Source organism: Colletes gigas, unplaced genomic scaffold, assembly GCF_013123115.1.
Source record: "Colletes gigas isolate AHSC1104 unplaced genomic scaffold, ASM1312311v1 Colletes_gigas_Sc00003, whole genome shotgun sequence".
Classification (NCBI taxonomy): Eukaryota; Metazoa; Arthropoda; class Insecta; order Hymenoptera; family Colletidae; genus Colletes; species Colletes gigas.
Genome location: NW_025106632.1, coordinates 5,879,443 through 5,899,434, shown reverse-complemented (window position 1 = coordinate 5,899,434; position 19,992 = coordinate 5,879,443). Strand labels below are relative to the sequence as shown.

At 36.3% G+C, this 19,992-nt stretch overlaps 2 protein-coding genes and 1 non-coding gene across 4 annotated transcripts in view; 1 reads left to right on the top strand and 2 right to left on the bottom strand.

The window, feature by feature from the left end:
* LOC122404516 (echinoderm microtubule-associated protein-like 2) overlaps nucleotides 1–3,897 on the bottom strand; it is a 49,564-nt gene extending 45,667 nt beyond the window's left edge. Inside the window, exon 1 of one of the 2 annotated variants that reach the window (XM_043408544.1) lies at nucleotides 3,435–3,897. The gene's annotated coding sequence lies outside the window, so the exon portion shown is untranslated. Of the gene's footprint in view, nucleotides 1–2,498; nucleotides 2,878–3,434 lie in introns of those variants that run through there. The other variant, XM_043408545.1, reaches the window with a different exon arrangement.
* A 5,813-nt stretch (nucleotides 3,898–9,710) lies between these two features.
* Nucleotides 9,711–9,792, top strand: Trnas-cga. Its single transcript has one exon. It is a non-coding gene; the product is annotated as a tRNA-Ser (tRNA).
* Nucleotides 9,793–10,450: 658 nt separating this feature from the next.
* LOC122404640 (MD-2-related lipid-recognition protein-like) lies at nucleotides 10,451–13,087 on the bottom strand. The gene is made up of 4 exons (XM_043408787.1): nucleotides 12,930–13,087; nucleotides 12,319–12,444; nucleotides 12,080–12,249; nucleotides 10,451–10,891 (listed from the first exon to the last, which is right to left on the bottom strand). The coding sequence occupies exons 1-4, from the start codon at nucleotides 13,027–13,029 to the stop codon at nucleotides 10,808–10,810; spliced, it is 480 nt and encodes a 159-aa protein (XP_043264722.1). The 5' UTR covers nucleotides 13,030–13,087; the 3' UTR covers nucleotides 10,451–10,807.
* Nucleotides 13,088–19,992: the final 6,905 nt, after the last annotated feature.

Below are 19,992 nucleotides of genomic sequence, written 5' to 3'. Positions count from 1 at the left end.
ACGAAATATTTCTTTTTATTTCGATTTCGTAATTTTTGTTCAATTATTTTTTTTTGCGCGCGGGAATAACGAATCGACCGAGTAACGCGATTGGAATCGATTTAGAGGCAAATTTTCCAACTGGTCGCGCAAGTATCGAGCGACCCAAACGTTCGATGAATTTAGCATACGTTAAAAACGGTCTTCGCGCCGGTTCGAAACGGCTTATAGGCAAATGTTTAGTATGGTAATCCTTACGGCGCTGTGGGAATTGCTTTCACCTATCCCGCTGACGAAGTAAATTTTGCACAGGTAAATAGATTCGACGGCGAGAAAATCGCGCAACGCCGTTATGCTTTCTGTCGCCTGTATTGCATTGCAGCGTGGAGAAATAAAAATATCACGCGCGTCGGTATCCTTTTATGCAGATATCGATACCGCATTATCGTGTTTCAAGCGATTATAACAGCCAGAGAACATGGCGCGCGGGAACACACGCGTGTAGAAAAAGTAAACGAAATAAAGAAATTTTTAACGAAATGAAAAGAACAGATTGCTGATAAATAAATATCGATTTGTATCGCCTCAAGTGCGATAACCTCTTATCATTTTACGACTCGCGATATCCTATAATTAGAGGTTATGCTATACAAAATTATGTAAACGGAGGAAGAAAATAATTTTGGTGGACAAAGTTTGCAAAAACAAATTTTATACCTCCATCGTTCATTCTATCAGAAATGTCAGAATTTGATTATTAATTAGGCTTATACTGACAGTATAAGCTTGTTAGCGTCGCACGAAAAACGATATACACGGTGTACAGCCAACCATGGGAAAAATTTTAATGGGGGATTCTAGAGGCCAAAATAAGATAAAAATCAAGAATAGCAATTTGTTGATGGAGGCTTCGTTAAAAAGTTATTAACATTTAAAGTTCCGCCAGTACTGAATTTTTTTCTCGATAATGCGCAGGATTTCGGGGTTCTGTGTAATGTCCAAAAATGATTGTAATTGACCCCCGCAACCGAAAATAATTTTTCCAAAACGATTTGACATTTTTTTTTGTCGAAAAATTTCACACCTTCTCGAATTTTTTTCTCGAAAGTGGGTAGGATTTCGGGGGTATGTCTATTCATCGAAAATGATTGTAATTGACCCCCGCAACAGAAAATAATTTTTTTACTATGATTTGAAATTTTTTAATTTCGACAAAAAATTGGTCCACTTACCGATTTTTTTTCTCGAAAGTGGGTAGGATTTTGAAGGTATGTGTGTTCACCAAAAATGATCGCAATTGAGCCCCAGAACCGAAAATAATTTTTCTAGAACGATTTGAAATTTGTTAATTTAATTGTTAATAACTTTTTAACGAAGCCTCAGTCAAGAAATTGATATTCTTGATTTTCATCCTATTTTGGCCTCTAGAATCTCTCATTAAAATTTTTCCCAGACATGGTCGAACACTCTATAATAATAATAATTTAATAATAATTTTACTGAAAACATCTGAGAGTCACGTTACATACATTTTAGATTTCCCAATTAATCGCAATTTTATTTAAACGATTACTGTTTTCTATTTATCCATAATAATAATAATATTTGTCTACCAGATTGTACATACACGATAAATAGACTCAGCATTTCACGCGTAAATCCCGCGAACTTCACATTTATCATTTTGCAAGCGTTCAAAGTAGCCAACTTGTTTTCCGTGACCGATAAAAATATCAACGAAGTAAATAATGTTACTTTAAAATGTAAAATGCCACGAGTTTATTTCCCTCTCGGTTTCTGCAACAGTAATCGTTGTAATACATAATAAATTGATTTAGAGAATCTCTTGGCGCAAGTTGTGAAAGGGAAAGCAATTAATATCAAGATATCAGAAGTCAGTGATCCGTGCTACACTTGTTGTAAAATAAATAAATACGCGAAGCAAATATGTTACATAATACTAAAACTAACAAATATCGTATTTTTAACGTCAGAGGATAAATAAATAAAAGTCGAACTTTTCTCGAGGCTGCATCCACGCAGAATGGAATTTGAAAATTTTCCAGAATCGATTTGCCGAAAGAAACTTTTTTCAATTTATTATTACGGAAAGAGTTATTCCTTTCCCGGTTGCAGCATAACTTGGGTCGCACGTTGTATAACACGCAGACGCTATAAAGGAATGAATGAACTCAAATATGCACATACATTGCATGGAGGTTAGATTCTGATAGAAACATATCAGTTGCACTTCACCTTTTACACGGTTCTGTGCCTCCCGTTTTATTTGTTTTATATCAACGCGTATTTAACGATACACTGCAACGTTTTCTACGTAGAATTCAATTTAGATTATCTGGTTACGATTTCTACGGGCCTCGATTAAATTTTGTTGGTTAGGTTACGTAATCTCCTCTCATTCAGGTTATTCGCGCGACTGACAAGCGAAACGGCTCGCAATATCAAATCTAAACATGCTTTTAATCGTATTTGGAAAGTGAAACGTCGGTTTTGCCTACTGAAATTGTTACGTGCTTCCAACAGTAAATTTCGAAGAGTGGAACGAACGTTTTGGTGTCTCGATGGCTTCGCTGTAGCGATCGGTGAATTTAAGGTTACGTTCCGACTTTGGACTACGCTTAACAGACGGTGAAACTGTTTACAAATACGCACGACTCGACGTTGGATTCCACGAAACCCATTTTCCACCGCGATCGACTAATGCACGAAGGTCAAACCGCAGCACACAGTTCGAGTTTCGCATCGCTACCGTCGTGGCTACTACACAAAACCTAAATACGATTTCCTTTTTCCTCGAACGCTTCGAAGGAATCTTCGACCGTGCCGTGTCCTTCGCTGGTCGAATCCCGAGACACGAGACACGAGACACGAGACACGAGACACGAGACACGAGACACCGAAACACGACGGTTATAAATAGTACACAAACATTTCTTTCTTTATATCTTCTTTCCTACTTTATTCTTCTCCAACGCGATGAGTCATTTATTAAAGATATACGTTAATTTTATGAACACACAACCGAGAAGGTTACACCGTACCAAATATGTACTGTGATACAATAACTGAGAAATTACGAAGAATTTTCTGTAGTACACTCGGAATGTTTGTAAACATAACGCGTGTCTCGGATTCACGAATTCTTTTAACGAACTGACAAACGTATGTACAAGTGTCCGGAATATTTCTCCAACGCGATAACAACTTTTCAATCACTGTCGATTAGAATATAATTTTTATAAATCTGGGTAGACTCCAGTGTACGAGCGTTCAAATATTTTTCTAACTCAGTGACGACACACATAAATCGATTTCGTGCACAGACGATCGCGATACGAAGAAAAATATCGACGCGTAGTGTCGCGGGTGAATATTTTCGTTGCTCGGTGGCTACGGTCGATGGGAAAAGATGGTAAATGATGCTGGCCAAATACCTGTGCGCAAAACGATCGCGCGGTATGCACGATCGCCTCGGTGCGGACCTCCTCAGCGGCGTGAATATACGACACGATCGGCGATCGGAGGCTGGACAAAGGTGGACGAGGCGAGCTGCGTTGCGGATATTTCCCCGCGTATTTGCATACAATCCGGGCTCGACTCGGATCCACGGCGTTCAGGAATCTCGGTGGAAAGTCTCCTACTGCCTATTCCTTCGTCGATTCGTATTTTTTTCTTCCCTCGGAGGCGGTTTCCGTTTCGTGGGCGTCGTCCGACGGTTTCCAAACGACGCGAAACACCCGGGTACCGGCACCGGGAAAATCGACGAACGTTTCCACGGTTACGACCAGAGCTCGCGACGAAGGTGCCCCGTGAGACGTTCCGAGAGGGGAGGGGGAAACACAATAACCAAAGTGACCGCGAAGCAGAGACCGGGCGAAAGGAACCGCACGCTCAAGAACCTAGCCAAGCACTGCTGAGGCCAACAGGTGAGCCGTGCCAACAGTTTACGGCCAGTGACGTATCACCGGTGTGCTCTATTCAGGGCAACAGGTGTGAGGCGACGCAGTGACGTAGCGCGACGGGGAGCCAATCGGAGGGAACCTCTCTACGTTCGTATCTCGATTGACCGATATTGTTGCAATTTCGTAGGGTGAGTCACTATTATTAGACGGATTTATTTTCTGGGAATTATTTATACAAAATTTGAATACTATTTTCGAAATAAATTTTTCACGATAATAAGAAATTAATTTTGTTTACATTTTGTACTGATTGAGTATATCGAATCATCGTTGCAATTTTGTAGGGTGAGTTCCCATTATTATACGGATTAATTTTTTGGAAATTAATTTAATTATGAAAAATTTTTATACTTTTTTCGAAATAAATTTTTCACGATATCAAGAAATTAATTTTATTTACATTTTGCAATGACTGCGTATATCGAATCACCGTTGCAATTTTGTAGGTTGACTTCCCATTATTATACGGATTAATTTTATGGAAATTAATTTAATTATAAAAAATTGTTCTACTTTTTTTTAAATAAAATTTTCACAATAATAAGAAATAATTTTGTCGAATTTTATTTGCCCATCAAGTCACTTGGATCACCAATGACTCGATACAGTGTATCCACCATATTTGGATAAATAAAATTTCGTTCTCACAACGATTAGAAAATTAGAAAAATTATCTTAACGAGTGTTGTGTAAAATTGTGTAAAACTAGTGTGTGTCGAAAACGAAACTAGCAATAGGGGGTATAATGCATTAGTCAACTTCAGGCAACAGGTGTGCATCAGGTGTACCCTATAAAGGAAATTAGAAACTGCATCTGTTTCTCGGAGCCATATTGTTACAAAGCAAACTCAAAGATAATTTTCGTACGCAACAATGACAGAATCGATCAGTATACTTTATAAAATTAATTAAATTCTTTGTAAATAAATTTTTAACAATGGCCAAAAATACTATTAATCTAAATTTGTTATTTGTAATAGCCTTTTCTTGCCTGAGAATCGTATCGTAAATCATTGGAACAATGAATTATTATGCACGCGAGTTTAATCGTTACGAACTTGTTGAAAACATGGTTCTATCGCTACCGCCAATAATTACGGTATTAAAGAAAGCAGTAAACGCGAGGACTGCAATTATTGAGGTAGTGAAACGCAGAGGTTCATAGTCGTTTCAGCGGAATATCCAATAGGCACGGTGGCATAACAGTAATAAAGCATTCTCCCCTTCGATTCAAACGAGATAAATCTGAAAATGGAAACCGGTTTCCACGTTGGTTCATTCTCATAACGGAACAAGTAAAAATTAATGAATAAAACTGTGAATTTGCCGCAATTTATTCGCTTGTTGGGGCGCAGCCGTGTTGTATACCGAACGCTACACGCAATCAGCGAAATTGAACACTGGACATTATGATGAACGTTCTTAAACTGTAAAGGAAGAGTTTAACTCGGTTGGACGACTTCGAACAAGTCCTTATCTAGGCTCGAATAAAATCGTTTTATTTTCCTAATTTTTCGTCGGAATGAAAACGTGGACGCGACACGCGATTAATAAATTATTCATCCGTTATTGCATCACGTGATGCTGTGCTTTGTAAATAAATTTTTGAAAAATTTACGATCGAATAAAAATCTGAGACTACGATTTAAGTTTCCCTCGTCCATTTGTTTTCGACAGCCTCGTTTCTCTGAAAGTAAGAAATTGAAAGTAATTATTAGTAATGCACCAACGAGTTCATCTCGATATCCAAGTGTAAAAGCGAAATGAAACTTAAATCTGCCTTACAATACCGATTTGGTATAACGATATTATCTTTGATTTTTTTTATGCAACCAATGATATTAAATTTGGTGTTTGCAAATTTTTTGGTGAAAAAAAATTTTTTCAAATCGTTCTAAAAAAATTATTTTCGGTTGCGGGGGTCAATTACAATCATTTTTGGTGAATAGACATACCACCGAAATCTTACTCATTTTCTAGAAAAAAATTCGAGAAGATGCCTAAATTTTTCGACGAAAAAGAAAAATTTCAAATCGTTTTGGAAAAATTATTTTCGGTTGCGGGGGTCAATTACAATCATTTTTGGTGATTAGATATACCCTCGAAATCCTACCCACTTTCTAGAAAAAAATTCGAGAAGATGTGAAATTTTTTGGCGAAAAAAAAATTTTTCAAATCATTCTAAAAAAATTATTTTCGGTCGCAGGGCTCGATTATAATCATTTTTGGCTATTACACGTACCCCCGAAATTCTAACCACTTTCGAGAAAAAAATTCGAGAAGCCTAAATTTTTCGACAAAAAAGAAAAATTTCAAATCGTTTTGGAAAAATTATTTTCGGTTGTGGGGGTCAATTGCAATCATTTTTGGTGAATATACATACCCCCGAAATCTTGCGCATTTTCGAGAAAAAAATTCAGGACGGGCGGAACCTTGAATGTTAATAACTTTTTAACGAGGCCTCCATCAATAAATTGGTATTCTTGATTTTCGTCTTATTTTGGCCTGTAGAATCCTCCATTAAAATTTTTTCTCAGGGTTGAAGCTTACGTGATCCGTCAACCAAGGATAACCTCTCAACGTCCAATGAGACTTCGAACGACACAGCCGCCATATTGGTTATTCGCTTCGCTCGAGTCACGTGACACTTGTACTCCGTAGTGCTTTATAAGTTCTCGCGGAATTGTTTGACGCCTTGAAAATGACTAAAATTTATTTTTAAAAATCTTGTTGAATCCTTCTTATAATCATATTATATTTTGAGGCTACAATTTTATTACAATTCAAACTTCTATCGCTCTCATCGGGGGTTGACAGATCTTTCGAACGACACAGCCGCCATATTGGTTATTCGCCTCGCTCGAGTCACGTGAGACTTGTACTCGCCAGCGCTTCATAACCCCTCGCAGAGTGACGTACAATTATTTACTGCTTCGAAACGACCAAAGTTTATTATTAAAAATCTAGTTAAACTTTTCAATTATACTATTTTTCGTAGTTTAAATTTAATTTCAATTCAAAGTTCTATCTCTCTTATTGGAAAATGTTAAAACTACTTCGATCATAAAAAAGCTATCAATTCAGTAATTTTAACAAACTTAGTGCACACTAAATTAAATATTTTTCTGGAAAAGACACGACGAGCGTCGAACAAAATATCATTTATGGTAAAATTCCGTCGGTGATATTTCGAAAGAACATTTCTTTCCCAGGACAATGTCGGGTAATTCATCTACTGTATCGATAGGCTGTACAGCTTATGGAGAAACAGATTCACTTGCGACATTCGCGGGGTTTCGCCATCGCTGTCCAGATATAATAACGTAGCCACCACGTAACTATTCGCAGGGACTGAAATAGATCCACGGATACGGGAGCGGAATCGGATCGAACAGAATTATCGAATCGTATCGAATGTGGGTTACGTACGGACACCGAACACTCGAACACTTCCTTTCGCGTATCGCCAACTTTCTTTCGCGCAGCGATGTAAAAGTGTATCCGTTCGAGATACGGTGGGCATTGTGCGTGGCCAGTTAATTTTGCAATTCTTATTCAAATCTTCTCCCGCCCTCTTCCTCCGGACGATTTTGCATTCCGAAAGTAGCATCGCGCGTTCCACGCTTATCGTTCCGTCAGATTTATCTCCCATCGTGGATCCACCGAATCCGCCCACCTCGACAGGATTTCCATTCGACTGCCTCGTTTCGACAGTCTCGATCGGCTAGAACCGTTCGAGCGATCGAACGTCGCCGCGACGGACGACCGACCGTAACCGATACGCGCCGCTTTTGGAATTGACAATCGAATCACCGGATCGATGACATAATTTTTTTTTTTTTTCGAAACACGATTGTGTTATGAAACGCTGTGAAATTTCGACGTTGATGATATATTCACGTAATTATTACCCAATCATTAACGAGTCTAAATATTAACAAAAATGGCGATTTTTACAATATTTTTGAAAAATTGTAAATACCGTTTTTTGAACCTTTTGGATTTTCTGTAAATCTTTGAACGTTGATCACTTCCCTTGGATGAAAATTTGGTTTACAAAAATGACGATTTTTGCAATATTTTTGAAAAATTGTAAATACGGTTTTTTGAACCTTTTGGATTTTTTGGAAATCCTTGAACGTTGATCACTACCCTTGGATTAAAATTTGGTTTACAAAAATGGCAATTTTTGCAATATTTTTCAAAAATTGTAAACACGTTTTTTTGAACCCTTTGAATTTTCTGTAAATCTCTGAATATTGACCACTTTCTCTTCAGATGAAAATCTAGCTAAAAAAATAACGATTTTTGCAATATTTTTCAAAAATTGTAAGCACGTCGTATATTGACCCTTTTGGATTTTCTGTAAATCTCTGAGCATTGGTCACGTACCTTTTAAATGGAAATCTAGCTTGTTAAATCAAAATTAATACAATAACGTCTTTAATTAATAATTCTAACAAACGTCAAGGGTTTATCTTTAGATATGGAGAACTGTCATGGCGGCGAACGTGTTGAATAATGGGTCTGCTGGATGGGAAAAGCAACGACGTCGTGTGCAATTAAACGTTTCGATTAATTAGGAATTCTTGTCGTGTGAAGTTGCTTGCGACTCTCGTTACTCGAATTATCAAATCGATTGCATTCCTAACCTCACTCGTTTCGTATTCGTTCGACGTACGAAACGCTCAGGCAGCAAGTCTATACCTTTTTCCTTCAACGTCACGGCTAATGTACAGGGTGTGTAAAGAAAAGAGTCCAAGAGTTAAATACGACCTTACTTTTCATTTTTCTTTTCAATTTTTCTTAAGAAAGTATTATTTTGTAACAAAAATGAAAATACTTTTATTGATTTTTATCGACACTGTTTATGATATTAAAGAAAGCTAAATTAACGTCTTAAGCGTTATTAGTGTATCTATATTAAACATTTAAATAATGTTAATGAATAACCAATCCTCATGTAGAAAATATAAAAATACAGGAAGTTTCCATTATAATTTCTTTACCGATTGAAATCAAATATGATTCATAAATCTAGCGCTTTGGTCCAGCAGATGGCAATATCAGTACCTTCTGGAAGTTTTTATAATAGAGGGTGGTTTCTCATTATGGCAAATTAATTGATCTTTTCCCTCGCTTTCTTACGCCATTTTATCAATTTTCAATTTTCTAATTTTATTCCAGTACAACAAATCAAACTCATATTTAAGAGAATTTTCATTTTTTCTTTCCTCCAGCTTTGAATGTTGAAACAATTTTTTTCCAGCCTTGTTTGAGAATTGTTTTCTAGAAAGCTATCGAATCTATCAATATAAATAAATTTCTATATATTCTTTAATAGTCAAGAAACATATAGGAAGAGGTTAAAACAATTCATCAACCGGTTCTTTATAAATTCCTAAATGCATCTCTTCTTTCAATGCATCCATTTTCTTTTTACCCTCATTTTCTCACACTAACTATTAGTCACTTCAACACTTTTATTCCACAGAATGTTACAGATATGTTTAGGGTATTTTATCATCCATATTTCCTAACCCTATATTTGAAAATATATTGCAGTCAGAGAAAATAGTTTAACATTTAAATAACTACACTGATACGCGATAATTTACAGTGGTACTAGTTTTAGTTTGAAAATAAATACAGTGTGATTGGTTCACGCCTGCTTTTGTACAACAATGGTAATGTTTAAAAATGCATGTTGCACCATGAAAACATAAATTTTGAAACAGTGTAACAGAAGCTGCGGTGTCCGAGTGGTTAAGGAGTTGGACTCGAAATCCAATGGGTTTTTCCCGCATAGGTTCGAATCCTATCCGCAGCGTTTCTTTTTTTCTTTTCTTTCTTTTCGTTAAAAATGCCACTGTGACCAACAAATGACGTTTCCTACTGTCTCGTAATAAATTTAAAAAATTCAACGTCAAGCTATTCATTATTACAACCAAAATCTGTTGTATGAAATATGTTTCATAATAAATTAATCTCGTCGATGAAAGGGAGTAATTAATGTTACTAATAATTTATACGATCTCCTCCACAGGATTTTTGAATTAATAAATAAATTTCATAGTCTTTGTACGAACGATATTATTTGACAGTTTATGGGCATAAGCTTGTAACAAATGAAAATAGGATGTTGGTATTTAATTAATTAACAAGGTACCCATCGTAAAGTTTCTAGCACAAATTTTCATGAAATTTCGCAAATTTCCAGAGGTAAGATCAGGTTACTCTGAAGCACTTCAAGTTTTGAGGGTTGAATTACCCTCCAAAGTTTCAATCCTCTACCACATTGAATATTGTTGGAAATGCTAAACAGATTTTCAGAAAATTTTCTCTACAAAATTGTAGTTTACTTTTTCTAATTCGTGGGACAGAAAACCAGGTTATTTGAGGTTAAGAGATTATTCTTGCTTGATCGGTCATGCAGGAACCAATGAATGGTACGTTTGTTCGAGACGAAAATAATTAATTGAATATGTTATTAAATTATTGGAAATCCGTTTAAGAACTTTTATTGTCGATCGAAGAGATTGGGCACAAGGAAACCGTTATATTTATAAAATATTATTTCTGTTTGTTGCGTAGCTGCTAAATAAATATTTCAATCCGAAATGCACGTATTCCATCGAATATTTTTATTAATTTGTAAAATTAAAACTGTATCGACGCGTGGAATTTTTAACACGTAAGCACAATTCTGTATGGTTTTATAGATAAAACTAAATTCGAATGAAATTAGAAATGCTTATAGCGATAAAACGGTCCGTCTATTCGATTAAACTTATCGAATCGGGAATTATAATTAATTGAGCACGATGAATCACATATGGCCATTATCATTTTGTTATTTTAATTTGGAACATGAAACAGCACTCTTGTTCCAGCTCGTTCCAGATTTTCCATTTAATGTCGTACATTCTCTGAAACAGAATTAGGTTTAACGTAGCTATTTGATTTTATTAAATTTCGGTCACCCCTGGGAAAAATTTTAATAGGAGATTTTAGAGGCCAAAATAAAACTAAAATCAGGAATACCAATTTGTTGATGGAGGCTTTGTTAAAAAGTTATTAATGTTTAAAGTTCCGCCAGTACCGAATTTTTTTCTCGAAAATGCGCAGCTTTTCGGGGGTAGGCCTAATCACCAAAAATGATTGTAATTGACCCCCGCAACCGAAAATAATTTTTCCAGAATGATTTGAAATTTTTCTTTTTCGTCGAAAAATTTCACACCTTCTCGAATTTTTTTCTCGAAAGTGGGTAGGATTTCGGGGGTATATCTATACACGAAAAATGATTGTAATTGACCCCCGCAACCGAAAATAATTTTTCCAGAACGGTTTGATATTTTTTTTTGTCGTCGAAAAATGTAGCCACCTTCTCGAATTTTTTTCTCGAAAATGCGTAGGATTTCGGGGGTAATTATAATGACCAAAAATGATTGCAATCGAGCCCCGCAACTGAAAATAATTTTTCGAGAACGATTTGAAATTTTTGAATTTAATTGTTAATAACTTTTTAACGAAGCCTCCATTAACTTTTCTTTTGATCAGTGCTTCCTATTTTTCAAAGTTACAAAATGTCCAAAATTTTATAACTGTGCTGAAATAGATTAATAAGTTGACGCAGGTTCGGGACTGACAAGAAATATTTACCAAGTTCCCCCTCCCCGCCCTTTTTTTTTACGAAACTTTGCAGGCTCACGAAGCGACAAAAAGTTGTGGGAACCATTCACTTTTAGCGAAAGAAGTTTAAGGAATGAAATTACCTTCCAAAGATTCACCCCCTGAACTTAAAAAAAAAATTTTCAAACGCGATCTTTTCGTAATTTTTGATGTGATATGACATCACTGAAAAAGGAAAAAAAACGAGAAAAAGATAGCGTTACGCTTCTTTTTGGTTAATTCAAACTTAAATTATTTTTTACAATTTTGACAATTTGTTCTCCATTTTGAAAAAAATTGTAAATTTCAAAATTTTATCGAAGACCGCCCAGGAGGGCAAAAATGTTCGTTGGTTACGAGAATCAGAAACGGTGACAACTTGAGAGACATATTTAGAGTGGGGGGACCAGTTGAGCGACAACTCGACGGACATTGCAGTTACTTACAATAGGATACTTTTTCAAAATGTTTATTTCCGCGTGATAAGTGCTCCTTTGTCCCGCTATGACTGGACACGGGGTCGACAAACAAGCATCGGGATTCATCCCCAAAAACGGGATATCCATCATTTGACTAGCCCAATAGATTCTAGCCTGCAGTTTCTCCGCCGTGAAATCTAGAAAATAATATTTCCTTTTTCTCTTTAGTTTCTTAAAATTCAAACGAGACCAAAACGTCTACTTACTAGGCGTGTAATGGAAGGTCATGTTCCCAATAATTCCTCTCTTTATTTTACATGGTTTATTCTCTATGGCCTCTTTACATGGGTCCACGTATACTTCGTGAACGGTACAATTCGTCGGAGTATTGGCTGAAAAGAAAACGCACTAATTTATTTTTCAAGAGTCGTCCAATAATTTTTGAAACTATCGAAATATTTTTCCTCGTATTGTACGAAAACAGTGAAACTCTTCGTAAATTTTTAAGGAAATAGGAAGCAATTAATGCACGTCGTTTACTTCGTCTCGAAACGGGGAGTATATTAAAAATTTGTAAAATCTTTTAAAAAATTCGATTAAAAAAAAACACGAGAAATGTTTCGACAAACGTGTTGGATCGTCAAAAATGTTCAGTCTGTTCATTTTCGAGGTTAAAAGCCTCGAATTCCCGAAACCTCAGATATCGTCACAACTTTCCGCCCGCCACCCTCTCAAGCTGTGTCAGATTCGTCACTGGCCAAGATGCACGCCGGAACCACTGAACTTTGTCTCACCGACCGCGTCGATCCGTCACCGAGTTTCGTCGTTTTCCGTGTCACGGTCATATTCGCGCGCCGAATAAACGAACTATACTCACGATCAGGGTAAGAACAGGGCCACGAGGGGACGAGTTCCGCGCGGGCCGCGGACAGGGCTAGGAACAGGAGGGCCAAGAGTAATCCACTGTTTCGGTTCATCCTCGACTGATGTTCGTTACGATGTGAAGGAAAGACAGCTCCTCCGAGTGACTAGAAGGGAGACGATAGCCGAGGGGAAGCAACAGAGTGGGGCCATAGGTCAATTGAGATTACTTCTTAGTCACGAGCAAAACTTGTATTGCATCTCGTACGGCTCCTTCAAGGAATTGTATTGGACTCCATCTTGTTATCACCCTAAATTGCCCGGATCGTTCGCTATCGAGGTTTCGTAACCAACGATTGCAGTTTCCAGAATAGGTTAAGACGTCTGCTTCCTCGTAATTGTTCGCGTCTCCCTAATTGGAACAAGCTTCGATCAGTGGAACATTGAAAGTTTCCAACTGTTCAGTCCTTGTATTCTTTTATTTATTATTCGTGAATTGGGTCTGTGACGTTGAATTATTTCTAATAATATCTGGTTTACTCGGTGTGACTGAAAGAATGGGTGAAATCTTCCGTTTCGTGCACTCGCCACCAGATGGCCACTGATGAGATTGTCTGAAAAAGTTTGTTACATTTTAATCGCGTTTTAGGAAAGATTCAGACTTATTACCTAGTCCATAGTGTATATTATAAATAGTTCTTCGAGGAATTCTTATTGAAACTTTAAAAAAAAATGTTAAAAATTTTTTAATTTTGTATTCGATTATTAGCGAAGCAATCGTTGGATTGTTTTTATGGAACAGTGAATCATCGAGTAGATATAATTTTTGTTTACTTTCTATATCCCGGGTGAGAGATCGAGGAAACGTTTTCTGCTTCGTATACTCGCCGCCAGATGGCCACCGACAAGACCGTCGACCACAAGAGATTTTACTAGTTGGAATCGCTAAAATACTTCGACTTCGTTAATTGTTGATAACGCTACAATTGCAGTGTGTCCTCCTACGCTCGTTTCAGGACTAATTCGGCCGACGAGCGTTAAATTTTAGTGCTTCTCGAGACATTACGAGCGGCCATATTAGAAACATAGATTGCATTAGGTAATTTTACTTTGAGGTTCTTCGAGACTTTTAATAACAAAAGTCCACTTTAAGCTTCACGTTTCGTACGTTTTGTTATTCGCTCCTAATCGTTTCCTTATCACGGTACACGTTATACACGCTTTTAGCATTTGGAATTAAAGCTTTTCCTAATATTGAGCAAAATGAGTCATCGGACTCTGTTTGTCGCTGATTAGATATCCGCGATACTTTTATTTTGCAGATGATTTCTAACAGTTTTAACTCATTTCACGGGATCGTGTATAATTATTGTAGCCAATGAATTAAATTTTTGCATATCCCCCCCCTACACAAGTGAAACTTTTGATACTACTATTGGAAAATATTATTTATTGAAACTAAATGATCAATGACTCGAATCATAATGATACAATTATAAGAGCTCTTTTAACATTAAATAACGCAAAACCATAATGATGCTGATAACCTCGTCGAACTTTTCGACATACATAATTCAAACGTGTTCGATCTCTTTCCTATTACCATAATAATATACAGACATTTAATATTTATTTGTCCATTCACCTATCTATATAACGAAATTTATTCACGTTGATTGTATTAATATTTTATTCGATTATAATATACATTAATATTATTATAGAGAGAATATGTTTAATAATTTAATACACATTTATTCGCGATACTTACGTAGTTTGTTGCACACGATATAACAGTATTTATAGTTTTTATGCATTTTAATCACAAAGGGTTAAATATGATGCAACCGATACCATTATTGCGTGGCCTTTGTCCAGTAAACAAGTTACAAAGATAACTCGAGGAAGTAGTTCGTTTCCAGTTTCGTTCAGGGTTGCGTCCAGGGATGATCTTAAAAATAATATTAAACAATAATAACCTAAAAAAAGTAAATTTTTCCGAAAGTCGTAGAATCTCAAACGCAACTAGAGAAATTTAAACGTTACGATTAGTGTAAAATTAAATTAAGTGAAATTCATTTTTTAAATAAATTTTTAAAATAAAATGTTACTCACAATTTTCCGTGAGAACTAAATTCAGATTTCACGATTATTATCCTCGACTTAAATAAAAAATATTATCGACTTTTTTTGCCGTAGAAAATTTTAAGATAATTGTTGATCTTTATTTACATCCGAGAATCATTGATTGTTAACGAGCGTCGACGATTCCGGTAACTCGAGTCAATAAGGTTTAATGAACTTAATTCAGTTAGTGGTGCAACATTCAGTTCGCGCATAACGAACAGTTCCGAAGTTAAATTTGTCTTAACCCACACTAAACAACAACAATTGAACTTGATTATTAAAATATAATTTCGGGGTAATTTCAGGGGTTTGGACAACCCTGGGAAAAATTTTAATGGGAGATTCTAGGGGCCAAAATAAGACGAAAATCAAGAATACCAATTTGTTAGTGGAGGCTTCGTTAAAAAGTTATTAACAATTAAATTCAAAAATTTCAAATCATTCTGGAAAAATTATTTTCGGTTGTGGGAGTCAATTACAATCATTATTGGTGAATAGACATACCCCCGAAATCCTACCCACTTTCTAGAAAAAAATTCGAGAAAGTGTGAAATTTTCTGACGGAAAAAAAAATTTCAAATCGAAATGAAAAAATTATTTTCCGTTGCGGGGGTCGATTACAATCATTTTTGGTGAATAGACATACCCCCGAAATCCTACCCACTTTCTAGAAAAAAATTCGAGAAAGTGTGAAATTTTCCGACGAAAAAAAAAATTTCGAATCGTTCTGGAAAAATTATTTTCCGTCGCGGGGGTCAATTACAATCAGTTTTGGTAAATAGACATACCCCCGAAATCCTATCCACTTTCTAGAAAAAAATTCGAGAATGTGTGAAATTTTGCGACGAAAAAAAAAATTTCGAATCGTTCTGGAAAAATTATTTTCCGTCGCGGGGGTCAATTACAATCAGTTTTGGTAAATAGACATACCCCCGAAATCCTATCCACTTTCTAGAAAAAAATTCGAGAAGGTGTGAAATTTTTCAATAAAATTGAAAAATTTCAAATCGTTCTGGAAAAATTATTTTCGGTTGCGGGGGTCAATTACAATCATTTTTGGTGAATAGACATACCCCCGAAAAGCTGCGCATTTTCGAGAAAAAAATTCAGTACTTTCGCATCTTTGAACACCCTGTATATAATAATTGCTGATATAAAGTTTGTTAACAAACAAAGAAATCTCGAACAATTAATTTTCTCTTCTCTTTGAGGGATGGAAAGTATTAATTTTCTTCTTCTCTTTGGGGGATGGAAAGTTTTAATTTTCTTCTTCCCCAATTCCACCTGCAAAATTAAACAATTTTGTCAATATATTTAAAACAAAATTTAAAGTAAATATTCATTTTACAAAATGCAAACTATAATAAACGAGTCACTAAAGTGTAAGAGATGCAATATTTAACATATCAAAAATTATTTGGTGGCCGCCATTTTGGAGACTTTAATTCTCAAACTTCTCCGAAAGAATGCTCTGATAGCTCATCAATTTTCGTACCAAATTTATTGTAATTGTAATCTATACAAATATTAGGTCATTACATATATTATTTAAATTTTCACCGAGTTAAAAAATGTTGAAGTATTTTTTTTTACGTAAATTAATTTTTCAAAAAGCTATAACGATCTAAATCTTGACGCCAAATAACGGACAGTTGGGCAAGAAAATTTCGTCGATCGACTCGACCGAAATCAGAAGACGAAAGGTTCCGTTCGTGAAATAGAAGTTTCGTGGTGCTTGACCCCTTTCCAACTTCCACTCAATTATCGAGTCAATTACACCGCGCCTTGGACGTCGAGCGTGAGGGATTAGTCGCGAAGGTTACGTCCCGGTACGAGCATGCACGCATAACGCGTATAAAAGAGACTTTGAATCATCCGGTGCCAGAAATAAAGAGTTCGACGATCGTTCGAGTGCCGGCGGTCGGATTAAACATGGAGGCCGACACAGGGCCACGGATGGCGCGTCTCGGATGGCCAATCAAAGACGCGGGCCCCTGGAAAAATAATTGGACGCAATTGTTAAATTGTGCATTTCCTGATAAAACTTTGGCCCTCGTGAGTCACACGGTGGTCGTCGTCGGTTCTGCCGAAATTTCAAACAGGAAATACCTGGGAACGCTCGCAAACGCGATTCCGCCATCGTTGACGCGTATCCTGCAAAGATGGCGCACTGAAATGATCGATTCCGGAATCACGGTTATCGCGTTTCCCTGTGCAAACGATCCAATCGTCGAGACATCTCGCGCCAATTGAATTCTTCCCAATCGAATCTGCGGTTTCGACGTTCCTCATATTTTTTAGCCCTCACCAGGCCATATCTTGTCAATTTTACGCATAAACGAATTATTGTTGTTCATGTTGTTGTTCTTATTGTTGTTGTTGTCGTTGTCATCGTCGTTGTTATTGTTGTCGTTGTCATCGTCGTTGTTGTCTTTGTTGTTGTTGTTGTTGTCATTGTTGTCGTCGTCGTTGTTGCTATTGTCGATATCGTTGTCGTTGTGTGATCGTCGTTGTTGTTGTTGTTATTGTTATCGTCGTTGTTGTGGTCGTCGTCGTTGTCGTTGTTGTTATTGTCATCGTCGTTGTGTCGTCGTTGTCGTTATTGTTGTCATTGTTGTTATTGTTATTGTCATTGATGTCGTCGTCGTTGTTGTTATTGTCGATATCGTTGTCGTTGTGTGGTCGTCGTTGTTGTTGTTATCATTGTTGTTGTCATTATTATTAAATAGTACATTTTAACCGTTAATGCCCCCTTTCACAAATTCCGAGTGAACAAAATTTTTATGCCCCCCCTCCCTCCAACCATCGAAACTCTTTGAACAATTCTTCCGAATTAGAATAAAATATATGTTTGTTTTTATTATTTTTGTCCCCATCACGATCGTTGATAAATAAAATTTCGTCCGATAGATGGAAGTATCATAACCTCAAAGATCAATAGTAGAAATAAACGTAACGTTGAATTAGTTCGTTCGAGAAAGCCGGTCATCAGCGCTGGGGTGCAATTTTCTCTAATTGTAAAGGAAACGGTATCGTCGAGATCAAACGCGAATCGTCGCGAGCGAACTAATTATCGTCCGTGGCGTCGATTACAGGCAGTCCCGAGGTCTGGATCCGTAACAGCGGATCGCTTGGTGGCCTGTACACCCAACGTTACGCCAGTTAACACGCGATTATCCAATTGAAAACGGTTGATTCACGGAGTAGCTAGCCAACGGATAGTTTAGAAACCATTTTCATAGACACCGTGTCTTTTTAGTCGCCAGAATGCAAATGGACAAGGTCTTGTCAAAGCAGAAGGCCCATCGACACATTCACGCGCTCGCTTCCTATTCGTTTCTTTCGAATAAAAATTCTTTAAGTCCAATTTTCCATGCTCAACATTTGGCCAAATTATAAACATGAAAAAATATTCAATAAACAATATTTCAAACTAAAGTAGCGTTATTTACAATTTTATAAGTATAATATTGCAAGTTGAAAGTGTCGGTCACCGGTGACCACCGTGGCAATTAACGTGTTAACAAAAAAATTTGTATCAGTTCCTCAAATATAGTACATTAAAACACTGTAAATATTTAAAAAATTTTTCTATTTCCCCCTGCAAAAAAATTTTGAAAAATCCCCCCACTTTTCAGCCTCAGACTTATCTCGAGACTTTGGCAAAAAATTCACCCCGATTTAATCTGAATCAATCACGATTAAGAAGTTGGATCACACTGTCAAAAGATTCCCCTTCCCGGAAAGAAATAATTTTTTCCCAAATTTTGTAATAAACACAAAATAAAAAAAAAGATATTTTACCCAAAAATAGTTTGGATATATTTAAATAGAAATCTTCCTCTTAGAAAGATACACGATATAACCTATTCGAAAAAATGGAACAACAATGTCGGCCATAATTGGGTTAATGAATAATTAAAAAGAATCGTCCGAATCGCGCTGAACGAAAACTCAAAACGCGACCGTTTCTGATTTTCTCGAATCGTTTATTAAATACAAGATTTAACAATATAATAATATAATTATAATAATACAAATATTAATAATATTATTAATCGTTACGTAATGGAAGTATTCTTACAAACAATTAACAGTTAATTATTAACTGTACAAGAACTGACTGTCGAACGACAGCAGCGATTCCAGGCAGTGGTTTGAGAGCACCGTTTCGAAAACGTACGAAGTTATGGAGAGGAATATCACTAAAAATGGAAATAGCTATTTAAAGAAAAATCCGGCACGCGTGACGAGACCGAGCAACGAGCTTAATTATTGATTAACGCTTCTCATTCGATTAATGTCTAATTTACAATTAATAGTAGATCACGTCTCGCGTGAATTCGATAATAAGAACTGATATCAATTGAGAACTGAAGTGGCATGTCTTCCATTTTGTATAATCCCGATCACTGGCAGTGACTCTTTCCGTTGTGATCGTCATTGCACAGGAGCAGGTATCGATTCTTTGGTATCAACATTACGCGTGTGGTCGTGCGACCGAAATTGGAATTATTCAACGCTCGAGACTGAACGAAAATATCACCGAATCGTTCGATTCTTACAGTACACATACAATTTTTATTCGACCATCTAAACCACCAAAACTTTTATCACGATTAAAAATATTTTTTGTAACACAAATCATAGGTAACTTAATAAATTTTATACTCTTGATATTACTAATCGAAAGTCACCATTTTTTCTAACATTCCATGAAAGCAATTTGTAAGGTTGCAGACTTTTACGAAAAGGATTAAAAAAGAAAATTAATCCGAGCAACGAGTTTTGTAATTCAGAGGGCAAAATTCAATTTTTGTCAATTATTACTGCCTCTGCTTTTCTGCACGAATTGCAATTTATTGTATAATTTTATTAACCGAGATAACCTAAAAAAGTAATTTCGATTGAGCAACTGAATCGATGACAATTCGATAACATTCTCGCATTGA

Bases quoted from the DNA above. Each gene is read 5' to 3' on its own strand.
- LOC122404640 (XM_043408787.1), bottom strand. From the start codon at position 13,029: ATGAACCGAAACAGTGGATTACTCTTGGCCCTCCTGTTCCTAGCCCTG. The intron at 12,445-12,929 runs GTGAGTATAGTT...TTTTCTTTTCAG, and splicing joins GCCCTGTTCTTACCCTGATC to CCAATACTCCGACGAATTGT. The intron at 10,892-12,079 runs GTAAGTAACTGC...ATTCTGTTTCAG, and splicing joins TTTTGAAAAAGTATCCTATT to AGAATGTACGACATTAAATG.